Source organism: Aristolochia californica, unplaced genomic scaffold (genome assembly GCF_029961685.1).
Source record: "Aristolochia californica isolate CCGP_79_NKW_82.1479 unplaced genomic scaffold, dmAriCali1.0.hap1 SCAF_14, whole genome shotgun sequence".
NCBI lineage: Eukaryota > Viridiplantae > Streptophyta > Magnoliopsida > Piperales > Aristolochiaceae > Aristolochia > Aristolochia californica.
In genome coordinates, this window is record NW_027181815.1 from 2,340,985 (window position 1) to 2,367,086 (window position 26,102).

At 38.8% G+C, this 26,102-nt stretch overlaps 3 protein-coding genes and 1 non-coding gene across 4 annotated transcripts; 2 read left to right on the forward strand and 2 right to left on the reverse strand.

Moving 5' to 3' along the window:
* Positions 1-4,684: 4,684 nt before the first annotated feature.
* On the reverse strand, positions 4,685-5,348 carry LOC137950746 (flowering-promoting factor 1-like protein 3). The gene has a single exon (XM_068797352.1). It carries the CDS (start codon positions 5,256-5,258, stop codon positions 4,926-4,928), a length of 333 nt encoding a protein of 110 aa, XP_068653453.1. The 5' UTR covers positions 5,259-5,348; the 3' UTR covers positions 4,685-4,925.
* Positions 5,349-9,641: 4,293 nt separating this feature from the next.
* Positions 9,642-9,712, forward strand: TRNAG-CCC (transfer RNA glycine (anticodon CCC)). Its single transcript has one exon. It is a non-coding gene; the product is annotated as a tRNA-Gly (tRNA).
* A 1,192-nt stretch (positions 9,713-10,904) lies between these two features.
* LOC137950744 (NADPH--cytochrome P450 reductase-like) lies at positions 10,905-16,851 on the reverse strand. Its single transcript, XM_068797350.1, has 18 exons — positions 16,313-16,851; positions 16,135-16,194; positions 15,963-16,039; positions 15,766-15,823; positions 15,570-15,653; positions 15,436-15,472; positions 14,609-14,678; positions 14,260-14,463; positions 14,081-14,173; positions 13,274-13,502; positions 13,074-13,157; positions 12,839-12,990; positions 12,659-12,755; positions 12,295-12,444; positions 12,132-12,209; positions 11,906-12,028; positions 11,699-11,812; positions 10,905-11,430 (listed from the first exon to the last, which is right to left on the reverse strand). The coding sequence occupies exons 1-18, from the start codon at positions 16,646-16,648 to the stop codon at positions 11,350-11,352; spliced, it is 2,127 nt and encodes a 708-aa protein (XP_068653451.1). The 5' UTR covers positions 16,649-16,851; the 3' UTR covers positions 10,905-11,349.
* A 5,961-nt stretch (positions 16,852-22,812) lies between these two features.
* Positions 22,813-25,862, forward strand: LOC137950745 (AP2-like ethylene-responsive transcription factor At1g16060). The gene is made up of 8 exons (XM_068797351.1): positions 22,813-23,233; positions 23,364-23,446; positions 23,597-23,605; positions 23,860-23,948; positions 24,075-24,148; positions 24,216-24,266; positions 24,386-24,462; positions 25,090-25,862. The coding sequence occupies exons 1-8, from the start codon at positions 23,085-23,087 to the stop codon at positions 25,623-25,625; spliced, it is 1,068 nt and encodes a 355-aa protein (XP_068653452.1). The 5' UTR covers positions 22,813-23,084; the 3' UTR covers positions 25,626-25,862.
* Positions 25,863-26,102: the final 240 nt, after the last annotated feature.

A 26,102-nucleotide genomic window follows, 5' to 3' on the forward strand; every position in this document is an offset into this window, starting at 1 on the left:
ATCAAGAAATGCAAAATTTCTTGAAAATGACTTGATCAATGGGAGGAATCCAACTCGGAACATAGTTTTTTAGAAGGATCATTCAGAATCTCAACTTTCCACCTCAAGTGATAGATTGGTTATTGTTCACAGCACCCCTCAAGTTCAAACTGGTGTTGAACAACCAATCATTGAAGTTCCACAAAATGCTGACAATATTCCAATAGATCATGTACTTCAAGAGTTGCCAAGCACTTTTGAACAACTAGTTGAACCACATACTTCTCAGAAAAATGATGGTTCAACATTAAGAAGATTTACTAGACTCAGGAGATCAACAATTCATGATGATTATATTGTGTATCTGCAAGAATCTGACATTGGAACTGCAAATGATCCCATGTATTTTTCATAAGCCATGAGTTGCAAAGAATCATAATTATGGTACAATGCCATGAAGGAAGAGATGAATTCTATGAAGAGTAATGGAGTCTGGGATCTTGTTGAGTTGCCTAGTGGATTTAAAGCCATTGGATGTAAATGGGTCTTTAAAACAAAGAAAAAATCATTAGGCAACATTGAGCGATACAAGGCACTCGTTGCTAAGGGATTCACTCAGAAAGAAGGAATCGATTACAAGGAAATTTTTTCTCCTGTATCTAAGAAAGATTCCTTGCGCATTATTTTGGCATTAGTAGCCCATTTTGACTTAAAGTTGCAACAAATGGATGTGAAAACGGCATTTCTCAATGGAAATGTAGAGGAGGAGGTTTACATGAAACAACTTGAAGGATTCCCCTCTAGTGATGGTGACCAATTAGTTTGCAAGCCAAAAAAGTCAATATATGGATTAAAACAAGCATCCTGCCAATGGTATTTGAAATTCCATAATGTAATTTATTCATTCGGGTTTGTAGAAAATATTATAGATCCATGTATATACCAGAAGGTTAGTGGGAGTAAAATATGTTTTCTTGTTTTATATGTGGATGACATTTTGCTCGCAACCAATGACAAGGGTTTTCTAGATGAGGTGAAACTATTTCTCTCTAACAATTTCGATATGAAGGATATGGGTGAGGCATCTTATGTCATTGGCATTAAGATTCATAGAGATAGATTTCGAGGTATCTTAGGTATGTCTTAGGAAACCTGTATTAATACATTGTTAGAGAGATTTCAGATAAATAGTTGTTTACCAAGTATAGCTCCCATTGTGAAGGGTGATAGGTTCAATTTGAACCAATGCCCGAAGAATGACCTTGAAAGGGAACAAATGAAGGACATTCCATATGCTTCTGCTATCGGAAGCCTCATGTATGTTCAAGTATGCACAAGACCTGATATTGCATTTGTTGTTGGGATGTTGGGGCGATATCAGAGTAATCCTGGTTAGACCACTGGAGAGTTGCAAAGAAAGTAATGAGGTACCTTCAAGGAACCAAATACTACATGCTGATGTATAGGCGGACGGACAATCTAGAAGTCATTGGTTACTCAGATTCTGACTTTGCTGACTGTATTGGTTCCCGCAAATCAACATCAGGACACATTTTCTTGATGGCAAGTGGAGCAATATCATGGAGGAGTGCCAAACGAACTTTGACCGCCACGTCGACTATGGAAGCCGGGTTAGTTTCCTGTTTTGAGGCTACTTCACATGGTGTATGGCTTAAGAGTTTCATTTCTGGGCTTAGAATTATGGATTCTATCTCTAGGTCATTAAGCATATATTGTGATAATTCAGCTGCTGTTTTTATGGCCAAAAACAACAAAAGTGGAAGTCGAAGTAAACACATCGACATAAAGTATTTGGCCATAAGAGAATGTGTTAAAGAAAAGAAAGTGGTCATTGAGCACGTCAGCATTGACTTAATGATCGCAGATCCTTTGACTAAGGGCATGCCACCGTTTAAATTCAATGATCATGTTGTGAATATGGGACTTGGTTCCATTATGTAAATTTTTCATTGAAATTCTTAATTAATGTGATGTTTTTTCTCATATTTATGTGCACTTTAATTTTGAGAAAATTCATCTGTGTTGGACCAAGAGTAAACATAGGGTTTATTCATAAAGTATAAGTAATACATACATAGTAATACATGGAAGATAATACTCATCATTAGTGGACCTATCGCCATGATTCATGTATTTATTACTTAAATTCAGATTATCGATGGGTTTAAGATTATATTAAAAGTTTGGACCAAGTGGGAGAATGTTAACCATTTTTATGAGAAACGGTTTTCTCATTAACGTGGTCTCAAACTTCTAGCAGTTGCAACTCCCTCGGTAACACGAAGCCATGAATAACCTTGATGGGAGGTTGGCTTTAGTTAATGGTTGTTCGGTCCCCTGTCTCGTCACTCGAACCCCTTCAGTTGAGCCATTGTCGTGAGTGCTCAGAGATCAGAAGCGCCGAACAGAGAGCGGAATTTGAAGCATATGAAAGGAGGTATGATTTTGCTTATGTTTAATTTATATGATAAATTTCATGTTGTTATTAAAAATTCATGTTTAATACTTACAACAACTAATTTGTTAGGTTTTTGTCTGAGATTTTCTGAGTAACGTTTCAGTGTAAGATAGATCAGACAAGGTAACATTTTACTCTATAGTTGAAATGTAAATAAACCCAGCATGGAGGACGACACTAGAGAAGACTAGTCATCGTCCCAGTTGCCAAATTGGAGTCTCCCACTCTCCAGTAACCCTACAGTAGAGACCTCCACGATAACCACTGAGAGTGATCCTTCGCAGGACCGCCTTCCCCAACTTTGCTCCGGTGGTCCACTCCTCCACTCCCGCAAAAACCGTTCGATACAATGTCTCTCCTGTCGCACGTGGCGTGAACAGTGAAAGACCAAGAATCCATCGAGTTCTCACATGGCGCCCGCAAACGTGGCATGCCACAGAGGAGAGAAAGAGTTCACAACCACGGGGAGTGGCACTGTTGCACCATCCCCTCCTGCAGGTGGTCTCACACCTGTCAGCCTCCATTAAAGTTGCCTTCGTCGTTTTCATGTCGCTTTTTTGGCCTCCACAAACTCTTACCCATCTTCGTCTCTGTGTCCTGCAATCTTTCAGATAAGGCAAGGCAAAGTTCCCTTCTTTTCAGACCGGTTTTGATTCCTTCTCTTCTCTGCCCTCTTCCGTCTCCAATCTCCATCGTTTTACAGTTCACATTCACCTTATCATGGCATCTGTCATTAAGACGCTGCGATGGTATTCCGTCGACAAAGGAAACTGCTGATCGTAACCCCAGAATCCAGATAAGAGTACGTGATCGACCATGGGGTGATTGGAATCACGACAGAATGCAGAACTTTTGTTGGAGGGGATGCTTGGAGTATGACTTTTAGCAGACGGAGACCCAAAAAATTCTTGTCGGCGACGATGAATGATGTTTGGAGTCGCACATGTCATATTTTCTACAGAGATGGCAACTCATCCTGAATTTTTGTTAAGAACGACTTCATAAATTAGGCAATTTTGATTGTGGGTCAATCTACTTTAATTATTGTTTTATTTGTATTATTTTAATAAATAATAAACTTTAAATTTGTTCATGTAAGCTTAAATATGAATTTCTACAGCATTACGCAATTCCCTGAATGGGTATCTCTTAAAGAGACAAAAGGGTTATCTCAGAAAGAACAGAACAATATCTCTTAATTGGATAAGGGTTATCCCTGCAAAGCAGTAACTGCTAACGAATCACTATAACAACAAACAAGGATAGGTTTCAAGCTAAATCGGTTTTAGAACATTTGAGGGAATTTTTTTTTGGTAATTTAACAAATATACGGTTTAACCGATACGATCCGCAGTTTTAGTAATTTTTGTAGCTAAATATTGAGCAATGTTTGGGAAAAATTAATCATTTGAGGCCTTTACTGTCGCCTCATCTACAGACATGTAGAATCAAAAGGTCCGGTCCAATACCATTGTACTGTAAAAAGGGCTGACAACCTTTCGTAATCGTGTTTGAGGCAGGATGGTGCCGCAGAGTTTCTTTGTGGCGAGCAAGACAACGGGTAGAAGCCACATGTCCAGCAGTGGTAGCAGGGACGAAAGGCCCCGTCCTCTCCTACCATCAGTTTCGTCCATCGTAGGTTTCTGCTATCAAATTCGGTTCAGACATCTCTTTTTTCTCACCCATGTTTCTGCTATCCAACTCAGAACTATAATAATAATAAAAAACATAAGACAATACCTTATGTGGAAAACAAGATTTTCCGTAATTGATCTATTACTTGATCATTCATTGAGAAGCAAGTGTTCTGTTGATTTAAGAAAAAGCTTTCAACAGTTAAGATACCTGTTTCAATATCTACTCTTACAGCAGGCATCATCCCATGTATCGTTTTTCATTTTGGATGGAGAAGACAGGTTTCCTCACTTAGTGGTTTACCAGTTACCTCGTGAAAAAATGGATTTATCGAGAGGAAAATTAGTATTTGATGCCAAAAATGACTTTTGAGGGAGGAGACAGACGCTTCTCTTGACCAGGTCAAAAAGAGCTGCTGAAGCAGCCCACCATTCATTTTCTGCTATCGTTCAATCCAAGCTTTTAGCGTGTTAGCCTACAAGTCCAAGAACCACATTTCCAGTTCCGGACAAACTCTCAGAAAGTTGAACTGGTAGAGACGGGGCCGTTGCTGTTTTGAAAGTAACATGCATTTAACCATATGGGCACCAGTGAGAGAGAAATAACTAAGAGTATTCAAATATTTGTTTACACAAAATTAAACCAGATTTGCACAAACCAACTCAGACAAACTGAACAAATTAACCCACGGAAGGCATCGACAGTCTACAGTACAGCACAGTACTCCAAGCACGAAAAGGATTAAAAATATTACAGATGACTAGGTCACACACTTGCTGAAAGGGATCAATTGTAAACCGAAAGAAGAAGAAAGTGGTGGCGGCAATCAGTACTACATATCCCGGACTTCGAAGACGTTGCGGTTCTGGACGACGATATCGTACATGTTGACAGAACTGAACCTGGAGAAGTCTCTGGGGAGTGAGATGAGGTGGATGGAAGAGGCCCTGTGGAACTGGAGGAGGTCCGGGTCGTCGTAGTACCTTTCCCACCCCAAGCCCAGAAGCAATCTTTCCAGCGCCGAGTAGGAGGTGACGACTTCATTGGTGGGGCGGTGGACTAGGACCTTCCGCCGCACATTGCCTGACTGTCTGCCATCGGCCTCCGCCGCCGGGTTCTCCACCAGCCGGATCACTCCCTTATTGAAAACCCACACCCCAGACATTAGTCTCCTCGTGCTAGCTGTTTCTGTAGAGTGACAGCAAGAGAAAGAGAGAGAGGGAGAGAGAGAGAGAGCGCTGGATAAAGAGGCCACTGAAGAAGAAGATGACACTTGGTAGCTCATGGAAGAGAGGAGGGTTCGCAGAGCCATATATACATGCGGAGGCCGGACAAGGAAGGAATAAGGGGGAGAGGAAAAGGCGTATTAAGGAAAAGGGTATGACAATGCTGGGTTTTACCATGACCATGAAAGGGTCGGGTCCATGGTGAGAATTAAGAATGCTGGAGGGTTTTGTTGGGGTTGTATTCAGTGCTAGATTGAAGAGAATCCTTATTGTTCTCTTCTGTCCACTTACCAGAGAATCGTCTCGAACACCCTCTCTCTCTTCCCTCTTCGGACATTATCTGTAATATATTTCCAGGGATATAAGAACCATTAAAGTATTCATGAATCCTGAGCTCGTCTTAACTTGTCCCTTACTGTTCTTGCCTCCATTAAAAATATATTTCCTAGCAAGCAGAAGCACAGCTTCCAGTTCCAAGTGTTTGGAATTGGTAGCTTTTATTAAGCACAAGCACAGCCATGCAACCCCCTAAAAAGTCTTCTGAAAGGACCTCCACCAACATCAACCTTTTCACAGTTTCCTACCCGACCTCTGACCCACATCTCATAGCCTCCTTCCCCAAGAATTATCAGTAAAAAGGAGCTCTTAATTAGTTCCAGGTTATAGCCATAATGGTGATTATTAACTCTTTTTAATTGATATATTTAGATTCACATTCATAAAAATGAGCTTTAACTCCTTCGTATTCTCAAGCATATAAGAGTTACATGGGAGTCGCAAGGAAGAAACTTGTCTTCCTCTTTTCCTGTTTTCCATCCATCAACTTCTCACAAGAAAAATGGCAGACAGGTTGTTGATTCTCACTTTCCGTTTCTATTCTCTCTGCTTTTCAAGCTTGCGTACAGTCCTTTTTTATTCCCATCAAAACTTCAAGAAAATCAAAACAGTTCAAGAAATCCCTCGATGGGTATTTCATTTTCATCGAAATGGGACCCCATACTTGCCTGTTTCAAGCTTTTACATTCTTCAAAAACGATTAAAAAATAATTCCAGAAATTTGTTTCGAGTTTCTTCCTATCCTTTATCAAAGGGTACAGGTGGCTCATGGAGAAGACTGGAACAAACAGCACTAGAATCCAGTATATCAAAGCAGATCAGCACTCCAGATGAGAAGGTGGTCCTATGCGGCCGAGTCTTCGACATCAAGAAAGCTTTGGAAGCCGCATGGTCAGCGATCCTGCCTTCTTCCCTGGTCTAGTTACTTCACATATTCTGGCGATGTCATGGCTGAGATCGACCCAACGGTAGATTGAGGTCATCAGAGGATCTTGAGTTGTAGGCTCCGATGGACCACGCAGAATCCCCACCTTTCTCTCTATTATTGACACAAAACCTATCCTAAACGATATCCACTTCGTCCTCTACAATGTTTTCACTGTGAAACCAGTTCTTCCCATCCTTTCACAGAGGAATAACTCCAGCTTTTCCTTTTTTGGAATATGATATTTAGGAATTGGGGAAAGCACCCGAAGCTTCTTTTTTTTCCAGATGAATCTCAAAAACTTTCTGGAATAATCTAGGAGTTCGTTTCACTGCTCTGGATCTTACATTATTATGAGTTATGACTATACTCCATTAAAATGTAAGTTTTATTCATCTTTTAACTTAAATATTGTATCAAAGCAAGTATTTCATATATTAGAGCCTTCATCTAGAAATAATTGGCGTGCAGGAGTGTTATAGTAATCGCAGTTGATCACTTAGACCCATCTTTAACAGTTCCTTCAAGCACATGTGAGAGGAAAAAAAATAAAAAGATTTTAATTTGACCATTTTTTTCTGGTTTAAACTTGGAGATTTCGGCTATTTGTTGCAGGTTGGGTTTCCAGTTCAGGTAACCGATATAGCAAACTATCACATCTATTATATTCTTCACCAAGCGACAAGGGCACGTGATTCTTCGGAATTGCTCATCAAAATCAAAAACTCCTCACAGGTGCCTGGACGCACTCCATCATCAACCCCTCATTCAAGCTTTTTGAGATACTATAAAAGCTAGAGAATGACTGCTTTGGAGAAGGAGATTCTTTCACCAGACAAGCCACTTTAGCTGCATGTTTATCTCTTGTCCCGTCTATGGTGAGAATCAATGGAAATGTAGACTCCACTGCAACACCTATGTTCTCCTTCCCAATCTAACCCTAGGTCTATGGCTGAGAATCAACGGAAAGGTAGACTCCACTGCAACACCTCTGCTGTCCTTCACAATCTAACCCTAGGACCAGTTGCCACCCAATTTGAGAAAAAAAGCTAAAGACAGTCTCCCTCCACTTCACTGGAAAAAAAAGATACTAGTCCATATCGACATCCTATCCCTTGGTCTTCCTTGAGGAATTACTCCTGGAAACCGCTTGAAAAGTCGGTCTGTATTCTCCTGCACGCCTGGTATCGTTAGTATAAACAACATGGGAAGCAGAAACCTCATTGGGCATGAAAAGTTTTTGCCGAACAGCAAAGGCAGGTTAATGGGTATTCATTCTCTCTGTGGAGTTGTACCGAACATAACAAAGCAGGTAACGCAGAATCCAAATAGAATATGGATAAAGTTAAAGAGCAGAACTTATATATTTGCCCAAAATCCTTCCGCAGCCTCGGCAGATGCTCTCTGTGCATGATTTAACTTAAGCTGACTTTCTCACGGCAGAGTAGAATAAAGTAAATTGGTGACATTTATAGAGTGGGATCAATTCCCTGCAATTGCATTTGATAACATAATTTAAAGTGGGTTGAGTGTTTTTTTTTCTTTGTTTTTCCGCCTTAAAAGTTGTTCTTGAAAGGGAACTTCCTCGTTATAAAAATGGTTTTATTCTAGCAGTAAAGCAAAGGAAACAGTATCAAATTTTCGCAAACTGTTCGTTAGGATTTGGTAAGGCCTAGCTAACCAAGCAGATTAGAGCAGAACAAAGGAATCAGTCCTTTAGCAACGCATGATTATTTTCATGGGCAGGAGGTCGATTCCATGATGTGATGATAGCAGTGACGACTGGTTTGAGTTAAGTCTCCCGCATTCCTTCAAGTTTCGTCTGATCATTTTCTATATTTTCGACGTGCCTAGAACTAAAAAAACCTTTAGAGCGCGTCTAGAATGATTCCCAGATGGACAAATCCTAAACGGAAGCAGAAGAACATCGGAGCCACAGACAAGTTCACGGTCATCCTGTCAAGGCTTGAGCATATTTTGAACGAAAAGAATGTAGTAATAAATCAAGGGAAACTAAGCTAAAATAAAGAGAAATGACCTGAACCAGAAATTACATATTTTTTGCAAGAATTTTAGTTTACAATGGAAATTAAGAACAATACACCTTATCCCTTATCTTACAAAGTAAATCAAATCATCTCTTATTCAAATTCAAATGGGTCAAATCTTATGTGTCTTTATTTCTCTCAGAGTACCCTATCTCAATTCCTTTTGAGTCAAATAAACTTGAATTTTGAAATTTGAAGCAAAACCGCCGGCACATGTTGGGTTGGTACTTATGTGGGCGCGCTTATTGGTCACCCATGTGTGTGAGGGCATGGATTGCACCAGCCTATGTGTGCCCTATGAAGGTGTTGTTGATGCCAGATGGTCTTTTTGAAGGCTTGGGGGTTGTTGTACCATTTTTTTTATCGTATTTCCAATGTACCCAAATTTGGTCCATTGGTGACACTTTCAACCACATATCACATATATATATAGAAAGAGAGAGAGAGAGAGAGAGAGAGAGAGAGAGAGAGAGAGAGAGAGAGAGAGAGAGAGAGAGAGAGAGAGAGAGAGAGAGAGAGAGAGAGAGAGAGAGAGAGAGAGAGAGAGAGAGAGAATCTTATTTATCTTTTTAGATAATTAAACCAAAATTCAAATCCCTTAAAAGGGATAAAAAAATCAGGTAGGATCCATGTCAACTAGCGAAAAATAATATATTTAATTTTTATTCATTTTCATATTCTCTTTGATAGCTCCTCTCTTTTTGGAAGTTCTTTCTATGTTTCCCTTTTTTTTTTTCTTTTTTCTTTTGTATCGATTCGCATTCTATTATGATGACTCTTTACAGGGAATCTACACTTATTTTTTGTTAAAAAATAAAAGAACAAAAGTATTAAAAATAAAGTTTAAAAGCACTTAAAAGAAGTAAAGAAAGATTGATAAAATAAAATCATTAGAAGAAATTTTTATTAGGGTGGTAGCATATAACAAAGCAAGCACATCAAGTGTGTTGTACAAGAATGGCATTTTTAAACAAATTTAATAAAATCCTTAGCCTTAACCTAAACGACTGAAGGCGCATCTGGTGTAGTGGTATCATAGTACCCTCCCACGGTACTGACCGGGGTTCGATTCCCCGGATGCGCATTTTTTTTAGTTTTTTTAAGCTTTTCCGCGAAGTTAAAAGGAATAAGACGAACTAACTTCCCACCTCTGCTAATCTGCTGTAGACCCAACCCTCACAGAGATACTTGAAAGAAGCAGTCAGTTTTCATGGTTGGGTCCTCCCAATGAAACATATCAGCAAAACTACAACAAACCTGTCTTCCATTAACGAACATTGTGAGTTTTCATGGTTGGATCGAGTGGCAGAGGCCGTTTCAGTGGCATCGACTTCCTTCCTGAAGATAGGGCGTGCGAAGGTTGTTGAAACACAGTACTTCCGATTGACTGGCCGACTGAAACTGAAGTTGAATTCCAATAGAGCTGGGGTCGTCTATTGATACGTTTATTTATATGATGCTTCAGGATGAATCTGATAATACTTACTTCTCAGAGTCTACTTGTATGATTTCAAGTTCGCAATTTCGAGGTGAGTTTCTTGGGATAGTCTTACGGGATTTAGGACTAATCCAGTCATGTTTTACATTCTCTGGCCGTGTCTGGTTCTCATTGTTTAGTTGGTGCTTGCAGTTTTAACTTTAAATTGTTTAGAAGGGGGTTCACATACACAGGGCTAATCAGTTAATAATTTTTTATGTTTTTAAATAAACTAGATAGAACTCATTTAGAAATGCCTGGGTAGTGCAAAGTGGATTTTGACCTATACAAACATTCAACTCTTGACTGTTAAATTAAGTCCACTTTCATCCTAAAATGATTAGTCTATAATCAATGTTATTTCTTTAATAATTTTTTAATATTGGACTTTTTTTCCAAAAGTATCTTTTCACACCATCTAAAGATATAAATCGTTATATCCAAAAGGAGCCATAATAGACTACTAAGCAAAACCATTTGAACTCCTACATGTCAGAAAAAAGGAGAAAATGATTTTCTTGTAATTGTGTTACCGTAAAAAATTGTGTTTTCACCAAAAAGAAATATTTGTATAGATAATAAAAAATTAAGTTAGAAAAAGAAATAAATAGTTTATTTTTACTATTAATTTTTTATTAGAACACTAGAAAACTCATTTTCTGATTAAAATACACCGAAAGAACCATATCGGAAACTTTTTTAATCACACGAAACATGGGACTTTGATAGGAGAGAGAAACGAGCTATAAAAAACGATATGTCAAATAATAATGAACCTGGGATCAAATAATGACGAAGATCGTCTAAACAAATAAATAATATTTTGCTCGGTGCCCAAAGGGCTTTCGTCCATTAATTAACTCAACCTCTACTGGCTACAGACTTCACAGGCTTGTACAATAATTAAAGCCACTCTTCCCAGTAGTCGGCGTCGTACCCCGAAACTCTTTTTATCTTATACGTGAATATTAACTTTTAGGACACATAAATACACAACAAAAATCCGTGTTAGAGAGATGAAAGAATCACATATATCTTCAAGACAATGACAACGACAACAAAATCCACTGCTCCAAGAGGCAAAGGCATATCGCAGCGCCTGACCTCCTGAAACCCCAATTTTGGGGATTTCAGGAATTCTGCACATCCGCTTTACTGATAGTTGGTGCAGCCGTCAATAAACCCACGCACCGACCGTCAACAGACAACCCTATGTATAAAAATATGCTGTCGCGGAGCAGATATCACCAAACATCACGGAGGTACCTCCCTTCCATTTGGAGACTCTTTACCATACTCTCAGCCTTGGACCCATCGAGAGAACCCTGCAACACATTTCACCACTTAAGCACTGATAATGGCAGTTATAATCTCCTGAAATAACTATTTTCTTTCTCGCTGGACACAATTCTAACTAGACTTTTTCACCCTTTCCCTGTTTAAGTTTATTTCTTGACGAATGAACAACAAGCCTATATGTCATAATTTCAGAAAATGAGAATCCACAAAAATACCACATGTCGAAGGACTGGCAACATAGCCATTAAAACAAAAATAAAATAAAAAAGTACAATTATAGATAGATCTGAATACCTGTTCATGGACTATGGTGTGGAGAACCCGATGGACATCCCTGGCCATGCCTTTGGCATCACCACAGACATATAAATAGCCTCCCTGAGAAATCATATTCCAGATGTCTGAAGCCTGCAGAGGGACATAAATTCGTATTAGAGTCAATCACCACAAACAAGCGTTGATTTCTTGTTTCCTTCAAGAGGTTCGAAAGGTTTAGCCAACCTTCTCAGCCATCTTGTGCTGAACATATTCTTTAGTCGGCCCCTCACGTGAAAAAGCAACTATTAGCTCAGAGATCACCCCTGAATCAACAAAGCCATTGAGCTCGTCTTCATAAATGAAATCCTGAAAACAAAACAAAGGTTAGACAAAAATTTCCTGAGAAATAACTAGTACCTTTTTAAGCCAAAAACAAAAAAAAAAAAGAAAAACCAATCTTAATATTTACCAATTTGCGGTTTCTACATCCAAAGTAGAGGACAGCCGGTCCAAGATTAACACCAGCTTCTTTCAGAGCTAATCTTTCCTGAAAAGTGAATATAAAAGTCTCCACAATCAAAATCATCACTTCAACTGGAGAAAAAATGTGAAACTGGAAACAACATACGAACCTGCAAGAACCCCCTGAAGGGTGCCAAACCCGTTCCAGGACCAATCATGATAATTGGAGTAGAAGCATCAGCAGGGAGTTTAAAGTTTGATTGCCTCACAAAAATGGGGGCTGAGCTGCAATCACTGCTTTCCTCCAAAGGCACGGAATTCTGCAAAAAGATAATTTTCCATTAAGAAGAGTGACAAGATAATGTTAATTTCGTGACATCTTCTGGCAATCATACAAAAAATTGAACATGGTGAATCCAACTTCAACTTCTTCAAAGTTTCATTAAAAAAAAAAAAAAAATTATAGAATCAGTGATGTGCACCATTAACGCAAAATTACTATTTTTTTGTCTTTTTCCTATAGTAGTAATGTACCTTCATCCAGGTTGAGCAAACACCTTTATGAATCCTTCCAGTAGGTGTGGGGCCATGTACCAATGCACAAGTGACATGAATTCTAGAAGGTACAATTCTGTAGCACAAAAAATTCCCAATTAATAAAAAAGTAAATGGACAGTCCAACAATAAATTATTTAGATATAGAATGGGGCACACTTTGGAGAAGAAGATATGGAGTAGTATCTTGGTTGCAAACGAGGAGTAATTGCTGCAAAGAATACTCCTAGTGGGGGCTTGGCAGAAGGAAATTCTGCCATGACTTCAAGAAGGCTTCTCTGGCTTGTGACTACCCATTGAGAATATTCATCCTGAAAAGGAAAGACTTTCATCAGAAACATGTTGATCCAGAATGTGCTGCAGAGTCCTGCAAAGGGCACTTCCAAAACAATACCTTCCTAGCAGGTGAAGCAAGAAACCTCAGTCGTTCAGCCTCACTTGGTTCAGAAGCATGAGCAGCCAATGCAACAAGTGCAGCCTGAAATAACATAGAAACAGTAAAACATAATTAAGAATGTCATTAGCAAAATTACTGAAGCTGATAGAAACTTACACAAGATAGAAGTGAAAGACCTTCACCAGTGATGGACTAACCTTTTTAGGAGAATTCAGAAGATCGGCATATTTGGCAAGTGCAGTTCTTAAGGTGCAAGGAGATGGAAAAGGAGGCGGCAAAGAGCTTCCACAAATTGGTGCGCCATCGTCTTTGTCAGCATGGATGGAAAAAAGTGTACCTGCTGACAAACCCAGTAGCCTCTCAGCCTCCTCCACTGTTTCAACATCATTCTCAGCATACACACCAACATGATCCCCTGTTTCATACCTGAGAAAAAAGGGACCAACATCAATCAGTCAGTGGGGCAAAACTGTGCAAGGTAACTGTGCAAGCAAAATAATGTTCTATACACAGAAAAGAAGCAGTTCTTTTCTTCCGAAAGAAATGGTACAATAAAGGAAGGAACTCAACAAATAAATTAACAGATAATTTCCAATTCCATATTACAAATGTTAATATTGGTTGGAACTGTCAACCACAGACATATCTTTTGACCCTCCCAGTAGGTGAACATGTGAAGTGGAAAAGCATGCATCCATGATTTCCAGTACTTTAACAAATGTTCTTTGAGAAGTTCATTTCACCAAGAGAGAGAGAGAGAGAGACAGAGACAGAGAACATACAGATGCAATAGAAAGAGCAAGAATGATATGAACAGTCTTTGAAACGTAAAATAAAAGCTTTTTAACCAGATGAAAGGGCCATTTAAATGCCACCCTGAATTTTAGACTTGAGTCCTTCTCAGACAACCAGTATGTCTAACGGTTCATGATAAGAAGCTATACTAACTAGAAGCTACAACTGCAATGCACCAGAATGAAGTTACTCGGATTCAATGAACTTACTTAAGTCCTGTGCCAGAGATGTCAAATTCCAGATGGATGCAAGAGCGATCTGAAAGTGGGGTGTGAAGCTCCCTCCGTACAGCCACTTTAGCTCTAAGGAAGAGACCAAACATAATAAGGAAAAAGAATAAAGTCCTAGTTTATGTATGACCAATTGGGTACTACTTCCAACTACTTACCTGCATGGATTGTGACTATCATGCACAACAAAGCCATTTGCATGGCCATTTGCATGACTTGACTTGCCCTGAACAGATGCATCTTCGGAATCATAGAACACAACTCTATATTCTGGGATAGCAGCAGTGTAAGGAGTAGAAGCCCCTGAAGTATCATCTTCATCACGAAGCAACAGATCTAACTCAGGCCACACTTGCTCCCGCCTGAAATAGTCAAACAAAAAACTGGCATTAGTTATTTGAAATAATATAATTGAAACATTAGACCCATCTAATGTAAGAACTATGAATCATTTAATAATAGAAGACAGTGGGACAAGTCAAACCAGAAATCTAAACCTTCACATACCATGCAGTAAAGTCGTCTTCAATACATTGGTCATCATCACCAAGACCCACGGGTACAATCCGCTTTGCACCTACAAGGTCAAGAAGAGTACAGGAGAATAACATAAGTACTAATTGAAGAGGTGGGATGACAATATCTATAATATAAAAAAGAAGGTTAATGACATCCAGAACAGTTTCAATGCATGATGTGTATACACTGCCAATGGATCCATCCGCAGTCTCAATTGGGGTAGCTTATATACAGTTATATTTTGGTTGATTTTTACAGAGAACAATATAAAATGAAAGAGGGAATAAGAAATCTAGTTAGAGCCTTAATGAAATTGAGCCGGTATCATTCGGTCTCCCCAGCTAGGAAGCAGCACTCAAGTCATGGACCATACACTGTCCAAAAGTTTATAGAGGGAAAGAAAAACATGCATCTCCTTGACATCAATATGCAAGAAACCAGATATGATGTATTGAAATCGACAAAGATAAGACTTATGAAGAAAAATATAGCAGAGAGGTGTGTCACTAACAATTCTTAATCATCAAATATGGTCAATACTATATCTCAACTAAACAAAAAAAACCACCAGATTCAATTAAATACTTAAATCTTTTAAGAAAGACGGACAGAGGTAATGGCACTTTTACAGAATAAGCAATGATAATAAAGAAACTAAAGCCACTCATGACATATGACTGAGGCCAGTCAGACCAGTTAAATGTTAAACGAACAGACAGAATACTAAGTAAGCATGATCATTACGGCCAATATTTTAAGAGCACAATCTGGATGCACAAAATTCTGATTGGATGAAGATTAAGACACACGCCTACCTTGTTCAGCAAGGAGCTCGTCGACAACCTTTGCAATCTATTCTCCGAACAGAAGAGAAAAAGTTAGCCATCAGCAACCACACAACTCATCAAGAAAGGCAAAAACTAAAGCGCATTTATGACTTCAATCGGACCTTATTGAAATGCTCATACTGTCGGTTACCCAAGCCAAATACACCGTATTGAAGGTTCTGGAGCCAGCTTCCCCTATCTTTTCCCTGAAAATTTGAAGATATTGCAACTTCATTTAGAGGCACTGAACAAAACAAACAATATTGAAATTTTAAAATACTAAAATCTTCAACCAAAATCTATATTTCTTGAAAATACCTCAGTAAACCATTTATAAAACCTGGCTGCATTATCAGTTGGCTCACCATCTCCATATCTACACAAAATATCATACAAAAATAGCCAAATATAAGACAAAGCTGCAATAGAAGAAAGAAGAAAAGTGCAATAGAAGAGGAAGGTTTGGAAAAATAAAACGGGGTAAAAGGAAATAATTGTGCGTGCTGTTATCTTACGTTGCCAAGAAGAAAAGTGCAAAATTTTCTTTTTTCATCTTCTCTTCATACTCGTCGTCATCTGCGGCATAATCATCCTAAGCAAACACAATCAAACAAAACATAACTGTTAAGTACCAAAACCAAGAAGAGTGGGCAACTAAAGTTCCGAATCCTTGACGAGTCTAGTTACCAGATCAATGACTCTAAAAGTCGCTTTATCATACCGAGCTCTCGCTTCCTCCGCAAGCGCCTAAAGTGAAGTAAAAAAAAAAAAAAAAAAAACAGAAAGTTAAAACAAAATTCGTAAAGTCAAAAGAAAAATACAAACAGATTCGAAGTATAAAAAGCAACCGAAACTAAAGTCGAACCTTAGCGAATCCCTCCGCTGTGCCAGTCTGAGTACCAAAGAAGATCGTAACCTTTTTCTTTCCATCGTCAAGCTCCGGCTCGGCCTCCTTCACGATCAACTGCTTAGGAGGTTCCTGTAACTTGCTCGATTTCTGTCCGCTCGATCTCCGCCACAAGAGGACGACGATGCAACCGACGAAGACCGCAATCGACGTCGTCAAGAACATCAAAAACTCCCGATTCTCCACAAGGATAGCCGCTCCAGAATCGGAAGCCAGACCAGCCGGATCAAATTTCCCCTTGATAATAGCCGACATGAGATCCATTGGAGATATCTTCATAGAACTAGACTGCATGATCTCCGATAACCGCTTCCCAATCCGGCGCCGAGAGAAAGAATACCACAGCAATCGGTTGATACCTCGGGGAGAATCGCCCGAAAACTCACTGCCGCCGGCTCGGAGAGGGAGTCCACGATCGTAGACAGAGCGGAAGAGAAAGGAAGTCGATCGCCGGCGACGTCAGGGAAGCGTCCTTCCGATACGGAATTTGTCAGAAAGGCAGGCGTGCTCTTAAGAGCAAAAGAGGAGACGAGCCGGTTTTTATTTCGAGGGAGTGATCGAACCAACGCCCACCAAACCCGACTGGTCAAACCACCTACCACATTAACCCAGGGTACGAGTGAGGTTGAGTTAATCCCCAGATTATTTGTGGACTAATATACCCTCAAAATTTATCAAAAATCCCCGCCGCTTTACTCTCTCTGCCCTGCAACGATTTTTCCCAATATTCGCGAACATAATGAGAACATGCGCCAGTGCACGTGTGGGAGGGGGAGAACAAGGGGTAAAATGGAAATTTGCGGGGAAGTGAAATTTGTTTATTTTCCAAGAGCATGGTCACATTTTCTTCATTTGTTTCAACGTCCGTTCAAAAACGGAATCGCAGTCTAGACCGCCTGATATTGACGACAAAGTTTACTATTTTCATTATAAAAGGTATTCGCAAGAAGTATGGAAGGATGCTTCGTAAAATTCTACAATGATGGCTATATCAAAATTCGGTCTCTAAATACCCGTTTTGTGCAAACGAGAGCCAACGACCGGAATTTTGTGAGGCACATGGAGGGCTTTTACCACCGTTGACCTTCAAGAGAAAAATACTCTCACTTTTAATACATCTAAAAAAAAGGGGGAGGGTATATCAGTCATTATATAATTTGCCGCGGCAATTTGATAGAGTCGGTCCCGTACGGTTGCCCGTGGCGGAACTTATTTTCTTTACCTCTCAACACTCAACTACCCAACTTCGCTGTCGTACGCGCTATGCCACGTGTCTTCTCATACTCGTTTCTGGAATGTTCATTACGATCCATATTCTTTATGACGAAAATACCCTTATGACAACATAGATTTTAATTTAATAAAGTAATATTAATGTATATAACTAATTAAAAGTAGGGGTATTTTGTCATGATCGGATCGGAGATTCCGGGTTTTGGGTCACCGGGTCAAGTGACGTCGACGAGAAAATGTCGTGTCGGATTAGGTCATGAATGAAAAGCGCAAGGGGGAAGGCCGACCCGGGGTCCCAGCTGCAGCGCATGTGGGCATTAGTGAAGGGATGCGATCACGTCGAGTAGGCTTCAACGATTTGTGGCTCCTGCTTGCCGTGTTCCCTTCAAACCACGGATTTCTTGCGGATCAGAAACACACGCGTGGAGTCCTGGACAGGAACACAGTGTCTGAGCAGCATCGTGGGTCCCTCCCTAAAGGTCCACTCTTTTACAGTCTAGTGTTCTTTGACATAATTAGCCCCTCCCTAACATCCAAATCCCTATCATGTCTCTCCACCACGTGTTCTTTCGCTATTCAGCGTATGTTACGTACCTCGTGTTGGATACATATGCGACGTGACCAGGGTTAGGTCTCGAGTCCCACGAGGCAAGCGTGTTGTCTTTGATATTTGTGGAGTTCGTCCCAAGGCTGTGTGTCCTCTTCATGGTTCGGTCTATAGGAACGTGGAGTCCGTGACCTTCCAGGAAAGTCTCGTTAGTTTAATTGATGCAAGGGTTTAATTGGTCAAAGTTAAAGTGGAACAAGGGAAATTTGTATAAATGTTGATTATAATTTTTTAAAAATATATAGCCAATTATGACAAGGGAATTATTAATAGAATTTGATGGTTACTCGTGTTAGTGATGTGATGTGCATCATTATTAATGTAGGTTTTATGTCCTATGAGTGTAATTAAAATTATTTGACAATTACTTAGGACTATAATAAGTAATATTTGTCAAATGTTGGTGGTTGCAACTTTTTTTAATTCACAATTCTTTCTTTTTTTTAATCTTGTCTAGCCACATTTGCCAGGGAGTTCTGTCCAAAAATGACACAAACAAGGGCCTCTTTGGTAGCATCTCTAGTGAGTAGGGCTCCTTTTGTCCCTTGGGATTGTAGAGGAATTTTTTCTTTTTATTACAAATAAAAAGAAAAAAAACTAATAATAGCTTGATGATAAGCCTAATACTTCAATATTTCACGAAAGATCCTACCTCAAATGTGTCACATCCAAAGTTGTACTAGGGCCACTTCCCAAAATAAAGAGTGACACACGAGTTTATATGTGACATATATATATGTTACTACTAGGGGTGGCTTCGAACCGAGCCGACTCGTGAGCGGCTCGAGTTCGGCTCCAGCTCGGTTCAATTTGTTATTTATCGAGCTCGAGTTCCGAAATCGACTCATTTACCTTAACAAGCCGAGCTTGACTGAAGCAAGGTTCGGTTTGTCGGCTCGAGGTGAGTCGGGATCGAGGGAGCAAGGGCGTGAGCGTGAGTGAGAGCGAGGGGGGGAAAAATTTTCCTCTCCTCGTCACCGCCGAGCCCCTCCCATCAGTTGTTGTCGCCGCCTCTATCGTCGTCAACAGCTGCTCGTCGACCGCCTTTGTGGCCGTCCATTCGATTTCTTCTTCCGATTTCTTCCCCTCCTCGTCGTCGCCTCTGTTTCCGTCGTCGCCGCCGTCATCCCTGACGTCGTAACCCCCTTCCCTCCGCATCGTCTCGACTAAAAACTTGAACCAGTAAGTTTAGGGGATAAATTAGGGGAGAAATAATCTCCCCCCTCCCCACGCGAAAATGATTTCGCACGTGCGAGATCATAGAGTAAAAAAAAAAAAAAATTCCTTGAACTCTCCTTCCTCATAGCTCTTGGAAAATTTAAAAATATATTTTATAGAAAAAAATTTCTATGATGTCTCATGTTTTTTAAGCATTTTCTAATTAATTTTTTATTAAAAATCATATAATTTTCTAATTAAGATTTTCCTACCAAAATGGGGTAAAAAACTGTATAGAAAATTTTTGAATAAGTATATAAGAGTTGATGCTGTAATACTTTTATCATGAAGCAATTTTCATTGCAATTTTGTGTTTGACATTTTATTTTATTAAAAATTTATCAATAAGTATAATAATATATTTGATTGATTATTAATTTTTATTTATATCCTTAGAAGAGGCAATACAAGGTCCATTTAACTTTCCTAAGAAAATTTTAAAATATTTCTTGTAATTTTATAATAACTAATAGTAATAGGATTTTATTTAAAGGTTTTTTGGGGAATATGTATCATAGGAAAATATTTCTAGTTTTTCATATAATATAAATTTTCGTCTAGGGGCACTAAGGAGGCCATAGTAAATTTATAGCCAGATTCAAAAATTACAAAACAAGCTAGACAATAATTGGAGTAAAAAAAATTAATATTGGTGCATTTTAATCTATTATTGAAATTCAATCTTGAACCTCCTCTATCATTATTTTTTTTACATGTAAGCATAATTTTATATATAATTTATTCGAAGCCACCCCTACGTGCGAGATCATAAACAAGGAAAAAAAAACTATTTGTCCCTTCCTCATGGCTCTTGAAGAAATTGAAAATATATTTTAGTAGAAACACGTTTCTAGAGACTATTAGAAGTTTTTTCAATAAATATTGAAAAAATATTTTTAATAGAAATATAGGGACAATTAGCGCCTCATGTTTTTTTGAAAATGTTTTTCTAATTATAAATTCTTGTTAAAAATCATATAATTTTTTAAGTAAGATTTTCTTGCCAAGATGGGCTAGAAAACCGTATTTCATATAATAGAAAATTTTTCAATAAGTATTTGACAGTTGATGATATAATCCTTTTAGCATGAGGCAATTTTCATAGCAATTTTGTGTTTGATTTATCGATAAGTATAATAATATATTAGATTAATTATTAATTATTATTTATTTCCTTATAAAAGGTAATAAGAGGTCCATTTAACTTTCCTAAAAAAATTTAAATATTTCTTGTAATTTCTAGTAAGTCTCTAATAGTAATAGAATTTTATTTAAAGGATTTATAGTTTTATTTTTGGTGATTGTAAATTGATAGTGATATTTCATTTAATTTTGTTATGTTCGATTATTGTATAAAATTTATTCATAATGTTATGCATTGTATGGAGTGTATAAACAATTTCATGAAGTGTTTATGGAATGTATAGACAATTTTATGGAGTGTTTATGCTGGTATTATGTATATAGATTATGCCCAATTTTAAGTAGAGGTCATACTGAATTTTATATAAGTATTATATATATAGATTATGTTCAATTTTAAGTAGAGGTCATACCTAATCTTATACATGTATTATATATATATATATATATATATATATATAGGTTATGCCCAATTTTATGTAAAATATATGCATAATTTTATATATATTTTTTGAAAAGTTTTAAATATACGTTGAAGCTCGAGTTCGATTAAAATTTTTGGGTTCGAGCTCAATAACAATTTTAGGCTTGAGACGAGGTTCAACTCGAAATATTTAAATCAACCTCGGCTCGAACATAGGCAAGTTCGGGCTCAGACTCTGTTTGATGCCACCCGCCACCCTTGGTTACTACTATATTGCAAAAGCTAAGAGCTTAGCATGAGAAACCACAATATCCACACACTTACCACTTTTCGTTTATTCAATGACTCTTGTGTCAGATTTCTATGGGTTACTAAATTGGAACGAGATTTTAAAAAAAAAATCAAATTGAAGGAAAAAATAACGATTTATTACAAACAAAAAAAAAAACCTAACTTCGCCCTTTCAACTTGTGTACATTTTTGTCAGAGAGTCGGTAACAAATAGATTATGTGAGATGAGAAACGGTAGGCGTTGATCAAACGGCTGAGATAGTGTTTCGCACCCGAGAACCGAGAACCCACTATGTCAAACTTGGACACCCTATAACATGGTCTAATGCATTATGTGACATCTTCTAATAAATCTTGTGACGTGTTATATAATACACAATATTAAATACAATAAAGAGTACCCAATAAATCTGCCGGCATCCGGGAAAGAATTACAAGCACCAGCTGTTATTAATTACAAAAATGACCTGTTTTCATGTCCAAACAAGTGTTGGTTGCATCGACCACTTCGGCCTGCTTTAACGCAGGGATTTTATCCACTTCCCATCGCTAAAACTGACTTGGACTGCACCACCGAGTTAGGCCAACCGACAACGAGTTAGTTATGTCGGATTTGTTGTGGTTTTAATATGACAACTAAGAGTTTACATATTTTGAGTTTCTTTAAGGGATAATTAGGATTTCAAATTTGATTAACACTTTAATTATCTAAATTGGCTAGGGTATTAATTCGATCGATGATTAGTGGAAGAATTCATCCCCTTATAAAATGAATCCGGTCGAGGTTGTCGAGTTCAATTAAATGAAGGCAACTACCCTTATCCTATAAAAAGAATATATATAAATATTTTTTATTTATGCAATATGAAAAACAAAAGCAAACTACTGAAAATTTTATTTTTAATAAAAATTAGTATTTGGTTATTAAAGACTAATTTTTTTTCATTTTCGATAATTTGATCACCCCACATGAAATCATGCCTTACACGGTTACAAAAGTTACATATTAATTTTAATACGTGTCAATTTTGGTCGATATGAAATACCCGGTACGAGCTTATAAAGGGATAACATATTGGTTGATACATCTTATTTGTATTGAATTTTTGCCTATAAGTGTTATGGGACTAGTATGAACTACCATGAGACCCAACAAAACAAATAAATAAATAAAAGAAAATAAACCAGTTGACCCGGTTCACTGCCAATTTGTCAACCCCGGCTACCTACCTCTTGAAAAATAACTTACACGTAAAAAACCAAACCGGTCAGGTTCGTTGAACTGCACATTTAATCTCCAACCCGGCTGATGTGACTCTTTGACGAGCAGGAGTGGACCATCAATCCTCCCCCCGGCCGAACCGGGCACAAGTACACTTCAGAAAGGAGTCGTACTCCCACGGACCAACGGAAACCGTCCTCCCCGTCGGCAAAAGCGCGCAGTAGGAGGGAACACGGTATTAGCGTAGCTTGCAGACGAGCGAATACTTATTTGCCTGGTATTTCGAACTGGAAGTCTAACTAAAACGAAAGAGGCCAAAAAGCGCGATAGAGGACGACAGAGAAGCCGCTCGGTGACGGCCTGCAAAATTAACCCTTCGCTCCATCGCCGGCTCTCTGTAATTCGTCACTCGCTCTCTTCCAAAACCAGACTTTGCCGTCCCTTCCTTTCGATTACCTTTTAAGGACCGTTCATTGGACGACCTGGTCACACTCTACTGTTCTTCTTCTTCTTCGTCGTCGTCGTCTCTTTTATCTTCTATTAGTTTTTTTTCGGTTTTCTTTTCTCTGGTTGTCTCATTCACGGAACGTCAATGGCGAAGCTTTCACATCAGAACCAGAGAAACAACGAGAATACGGAAATCAGCAGCATTAACAGGACGACCAAGGTGAAGAGAACGAGAAAGAGCGTCCCCAGGGAATCTCCTCCGCAGCGAAGTTCTATCTTCCGGGGAGTGACGAGGTATGTGACAATCGGCCTATCTTGGGTGCTGGAGCTCTTTTTTTTTTTTTTTTTGCGTTCTGTTTAATTTCCTGTCTTTGTTATGCTTATCCGGGAATGTTTTGTGCTTCTGGGTCGTCGTTCTATGCAGACATAGATGGACGGGAAGGTACGAAGCTCATCTGTGGGACAAGAATTGCTGGAACGAGTCTCAGAACAAGAAAGGAAGACAAGGTTAAATTTCAATGCTTCCATTTTTGGTTAATCCAATATATCTCCTTTTTATTTTACTCTGTAATTCATTGAACAACATTTCTAACTCTTCGTTTTTTCTGGGTTCCCCTTCCCCTGGATCGCGGTGGGACTAATGTAAACGCAATGCAGTGTACCTTGGTGAGTTATTGAAATCGCTAGATCGGTTTCTGTACATAAAAATTTCTCGGTTCTCGGGTGTATCCGCGCCTTTTTGATAAACAGCCAGTTTTCTATGAGGAAAACCCAGAAAGAATCTGGACTTTTTTTGTGGGGTTCTCAAGGGGAATATTTTCCGTTTCGGATCTTGTACTTATTTCAGAGTTTTTTTAAATTAATGTGTTCTTCCTTTGATCTGATCATGAAATTTTGTTTCCGCCACTTTTTTTTCTCAGGTGCTTATGACGACGAAGAAGCAGCAGCACATGCCTATGACTTGGCAGCATTGAAGTACTGGGGTCAAGATACTATTCTCAACTTCCCGGTAACCATTGTTGCAGCCCTTTCTTGCTTTTATTAGTTTAACTTCATCTTCCTTTATCGTCGCAAAAGCTGCAATACAGCCATTAACTTAAGAATTTTTTTTTCTTCTGTGATTCTTTTATCGCAGCTATCCACGTACCTGGAAGAGCTGAAAGAGATGGATGGGCAGTCCAAGGAAGAATACATCGGATCTCTGAGAAGGTAAACAAACCCAAAAAAACTAACTCGAATTCAAAAGCAGTATCTGAACTTACTCTTAAATTTGCAGGAAGAGCAGCGGTTTCTCTCGTGGAGTTTCCAAGTACAGAGGCGTGGCAAGGTTTGTTAGCTTGATCCCTGCATCTTAGCCAGAGTATTTCTTCCCGTTTTGCCGTATCTTATTTCAGAATTTAATTTAAGATTAATTAATTAACAAGAAAATGATTATGTTAAACGCAGACATCATCATAATGGAAGATGGGAAGCTCGTATTGGAAGAGTATTTGGCAATAAATACCTGTATCTGGGAACATACGGTAACTTCGTCTTATTTATTGTTAATCTTTAATTAATTTTAAATTCTATTTGTTTTTCGACGTTGACTGAACGGATTCCGATTAAAGTGCTCCGTCTCACGTGCCGTAGCACGTGAACAGGAACGCCTTTCCTCTGATTTCGTCATATTTTTTTACTTCTTTTTGTCAGAAACTGATATTAAATTATTAAATCATTTAAAAAAAACATTAAAAAAAATAATTTGCATGGGAAGAATAATGGACGTACGTAATGCATGTAATTTGTTTTTATTTAAATAAATTAATTATTAAATAAATAAATTTAAATTATTTATAATAAGTCAATCGTGTTAGTTGGCTATCCTACCAACTTCCAGCGGCTTTTTAACTCATTTCAATTGATTCCCAACCGTCAAGCCCAATTCTTCCTTACTCTTTAAAGCCTAGAATTTAATAACCCCCTTAGCCAATAGTAACATTAACACTGTATCTGCCTTGTGACACGACTGACTGAGGTGCGGGGTGGCCCCACTTTTTCATGTCTGTCTTGTATTTACAAAATTGCCATCTTATATAATAATTATTTTAAAATAGGAATATAATTTGTTTTTTTTTTAATTAACGAATTTACATTTGCTGTGGAGACAGCTACCCAGGAAGAAGCGGCGACGGCATACGACATGGCAGCTATCGAGTATCGGGGGCTCAACGCCGTTACCAACTTCGATCTCAGCCGTTACATCAAATGGCTCCGCCCGAACCACAACAACTTAACCCCTGGTTCGGATTCGGCGAACCCGAACCCTTATCAAAGTCCAAATCCTGACACCACAATCGGGATCGATTCTAGTCGTCAAAACAAGAACAGTGAGTCGGGAGCGAGTAAAACTCGTGCGGGTCCGACCACCGCTGCCTCATCCGCCCTCGGCCTCCTGCTCCAATCTTCCAAGTTCAAGGAGATGTTGGAACGGGCGTCGGCGGTGGATTGCCCGCCGACACCATCGCCGGAATGCGAGAACGCTTCCCCCGATTCGGACAACCTGCCGCGGTGCAGCTTCCCCGATGATATTCAGACTTACTTCGAGTGTCATGATTCGGGTAACTACGCAGACGGGGAGGACGCGCTGTTCGGCGATCTGAACTCGTTTGCGCCGCCCATCTTTGCGGAGGAGTTGGAAGGCTGAGGTAGAGGAGAGAACTCGGTGACCTGGTGGTGTAATCGGCTTTGTGCGAGTTCAGGGGAGGTGACTCCACAAGAGGGAATTGTGCGTCACTACTCACTCGTGTAGATAGGCGAAAATTCGTTATTTGAGAAATCACTGGAAATAAGCTTGGAAAAATGTGGGGTAAAGAGGCCTCACCTTAACAAAGTTTATTTTATTTTTTTCCATATTAATGTGACTGCTATTCTTTTCTTTATATTTTTTTTTTCTTAAATATATGACTTGAAAGCTTAGAGTTGTCAGTTTGAACTCACTATTCGTTCCGGTATCAAGGAAGACCCGCATATAAGAGTATTGTAAGATGGGCCTAGGATCCACCATGACTACCACGAGTTGACATCCTTATCACATAAGTTGAAAGATCAAGGACTAGCAAAAACTAATCACAAGCTAGTTGGAAGATCAGGGATTCATAGAGATAATCACGAGCTGACATCT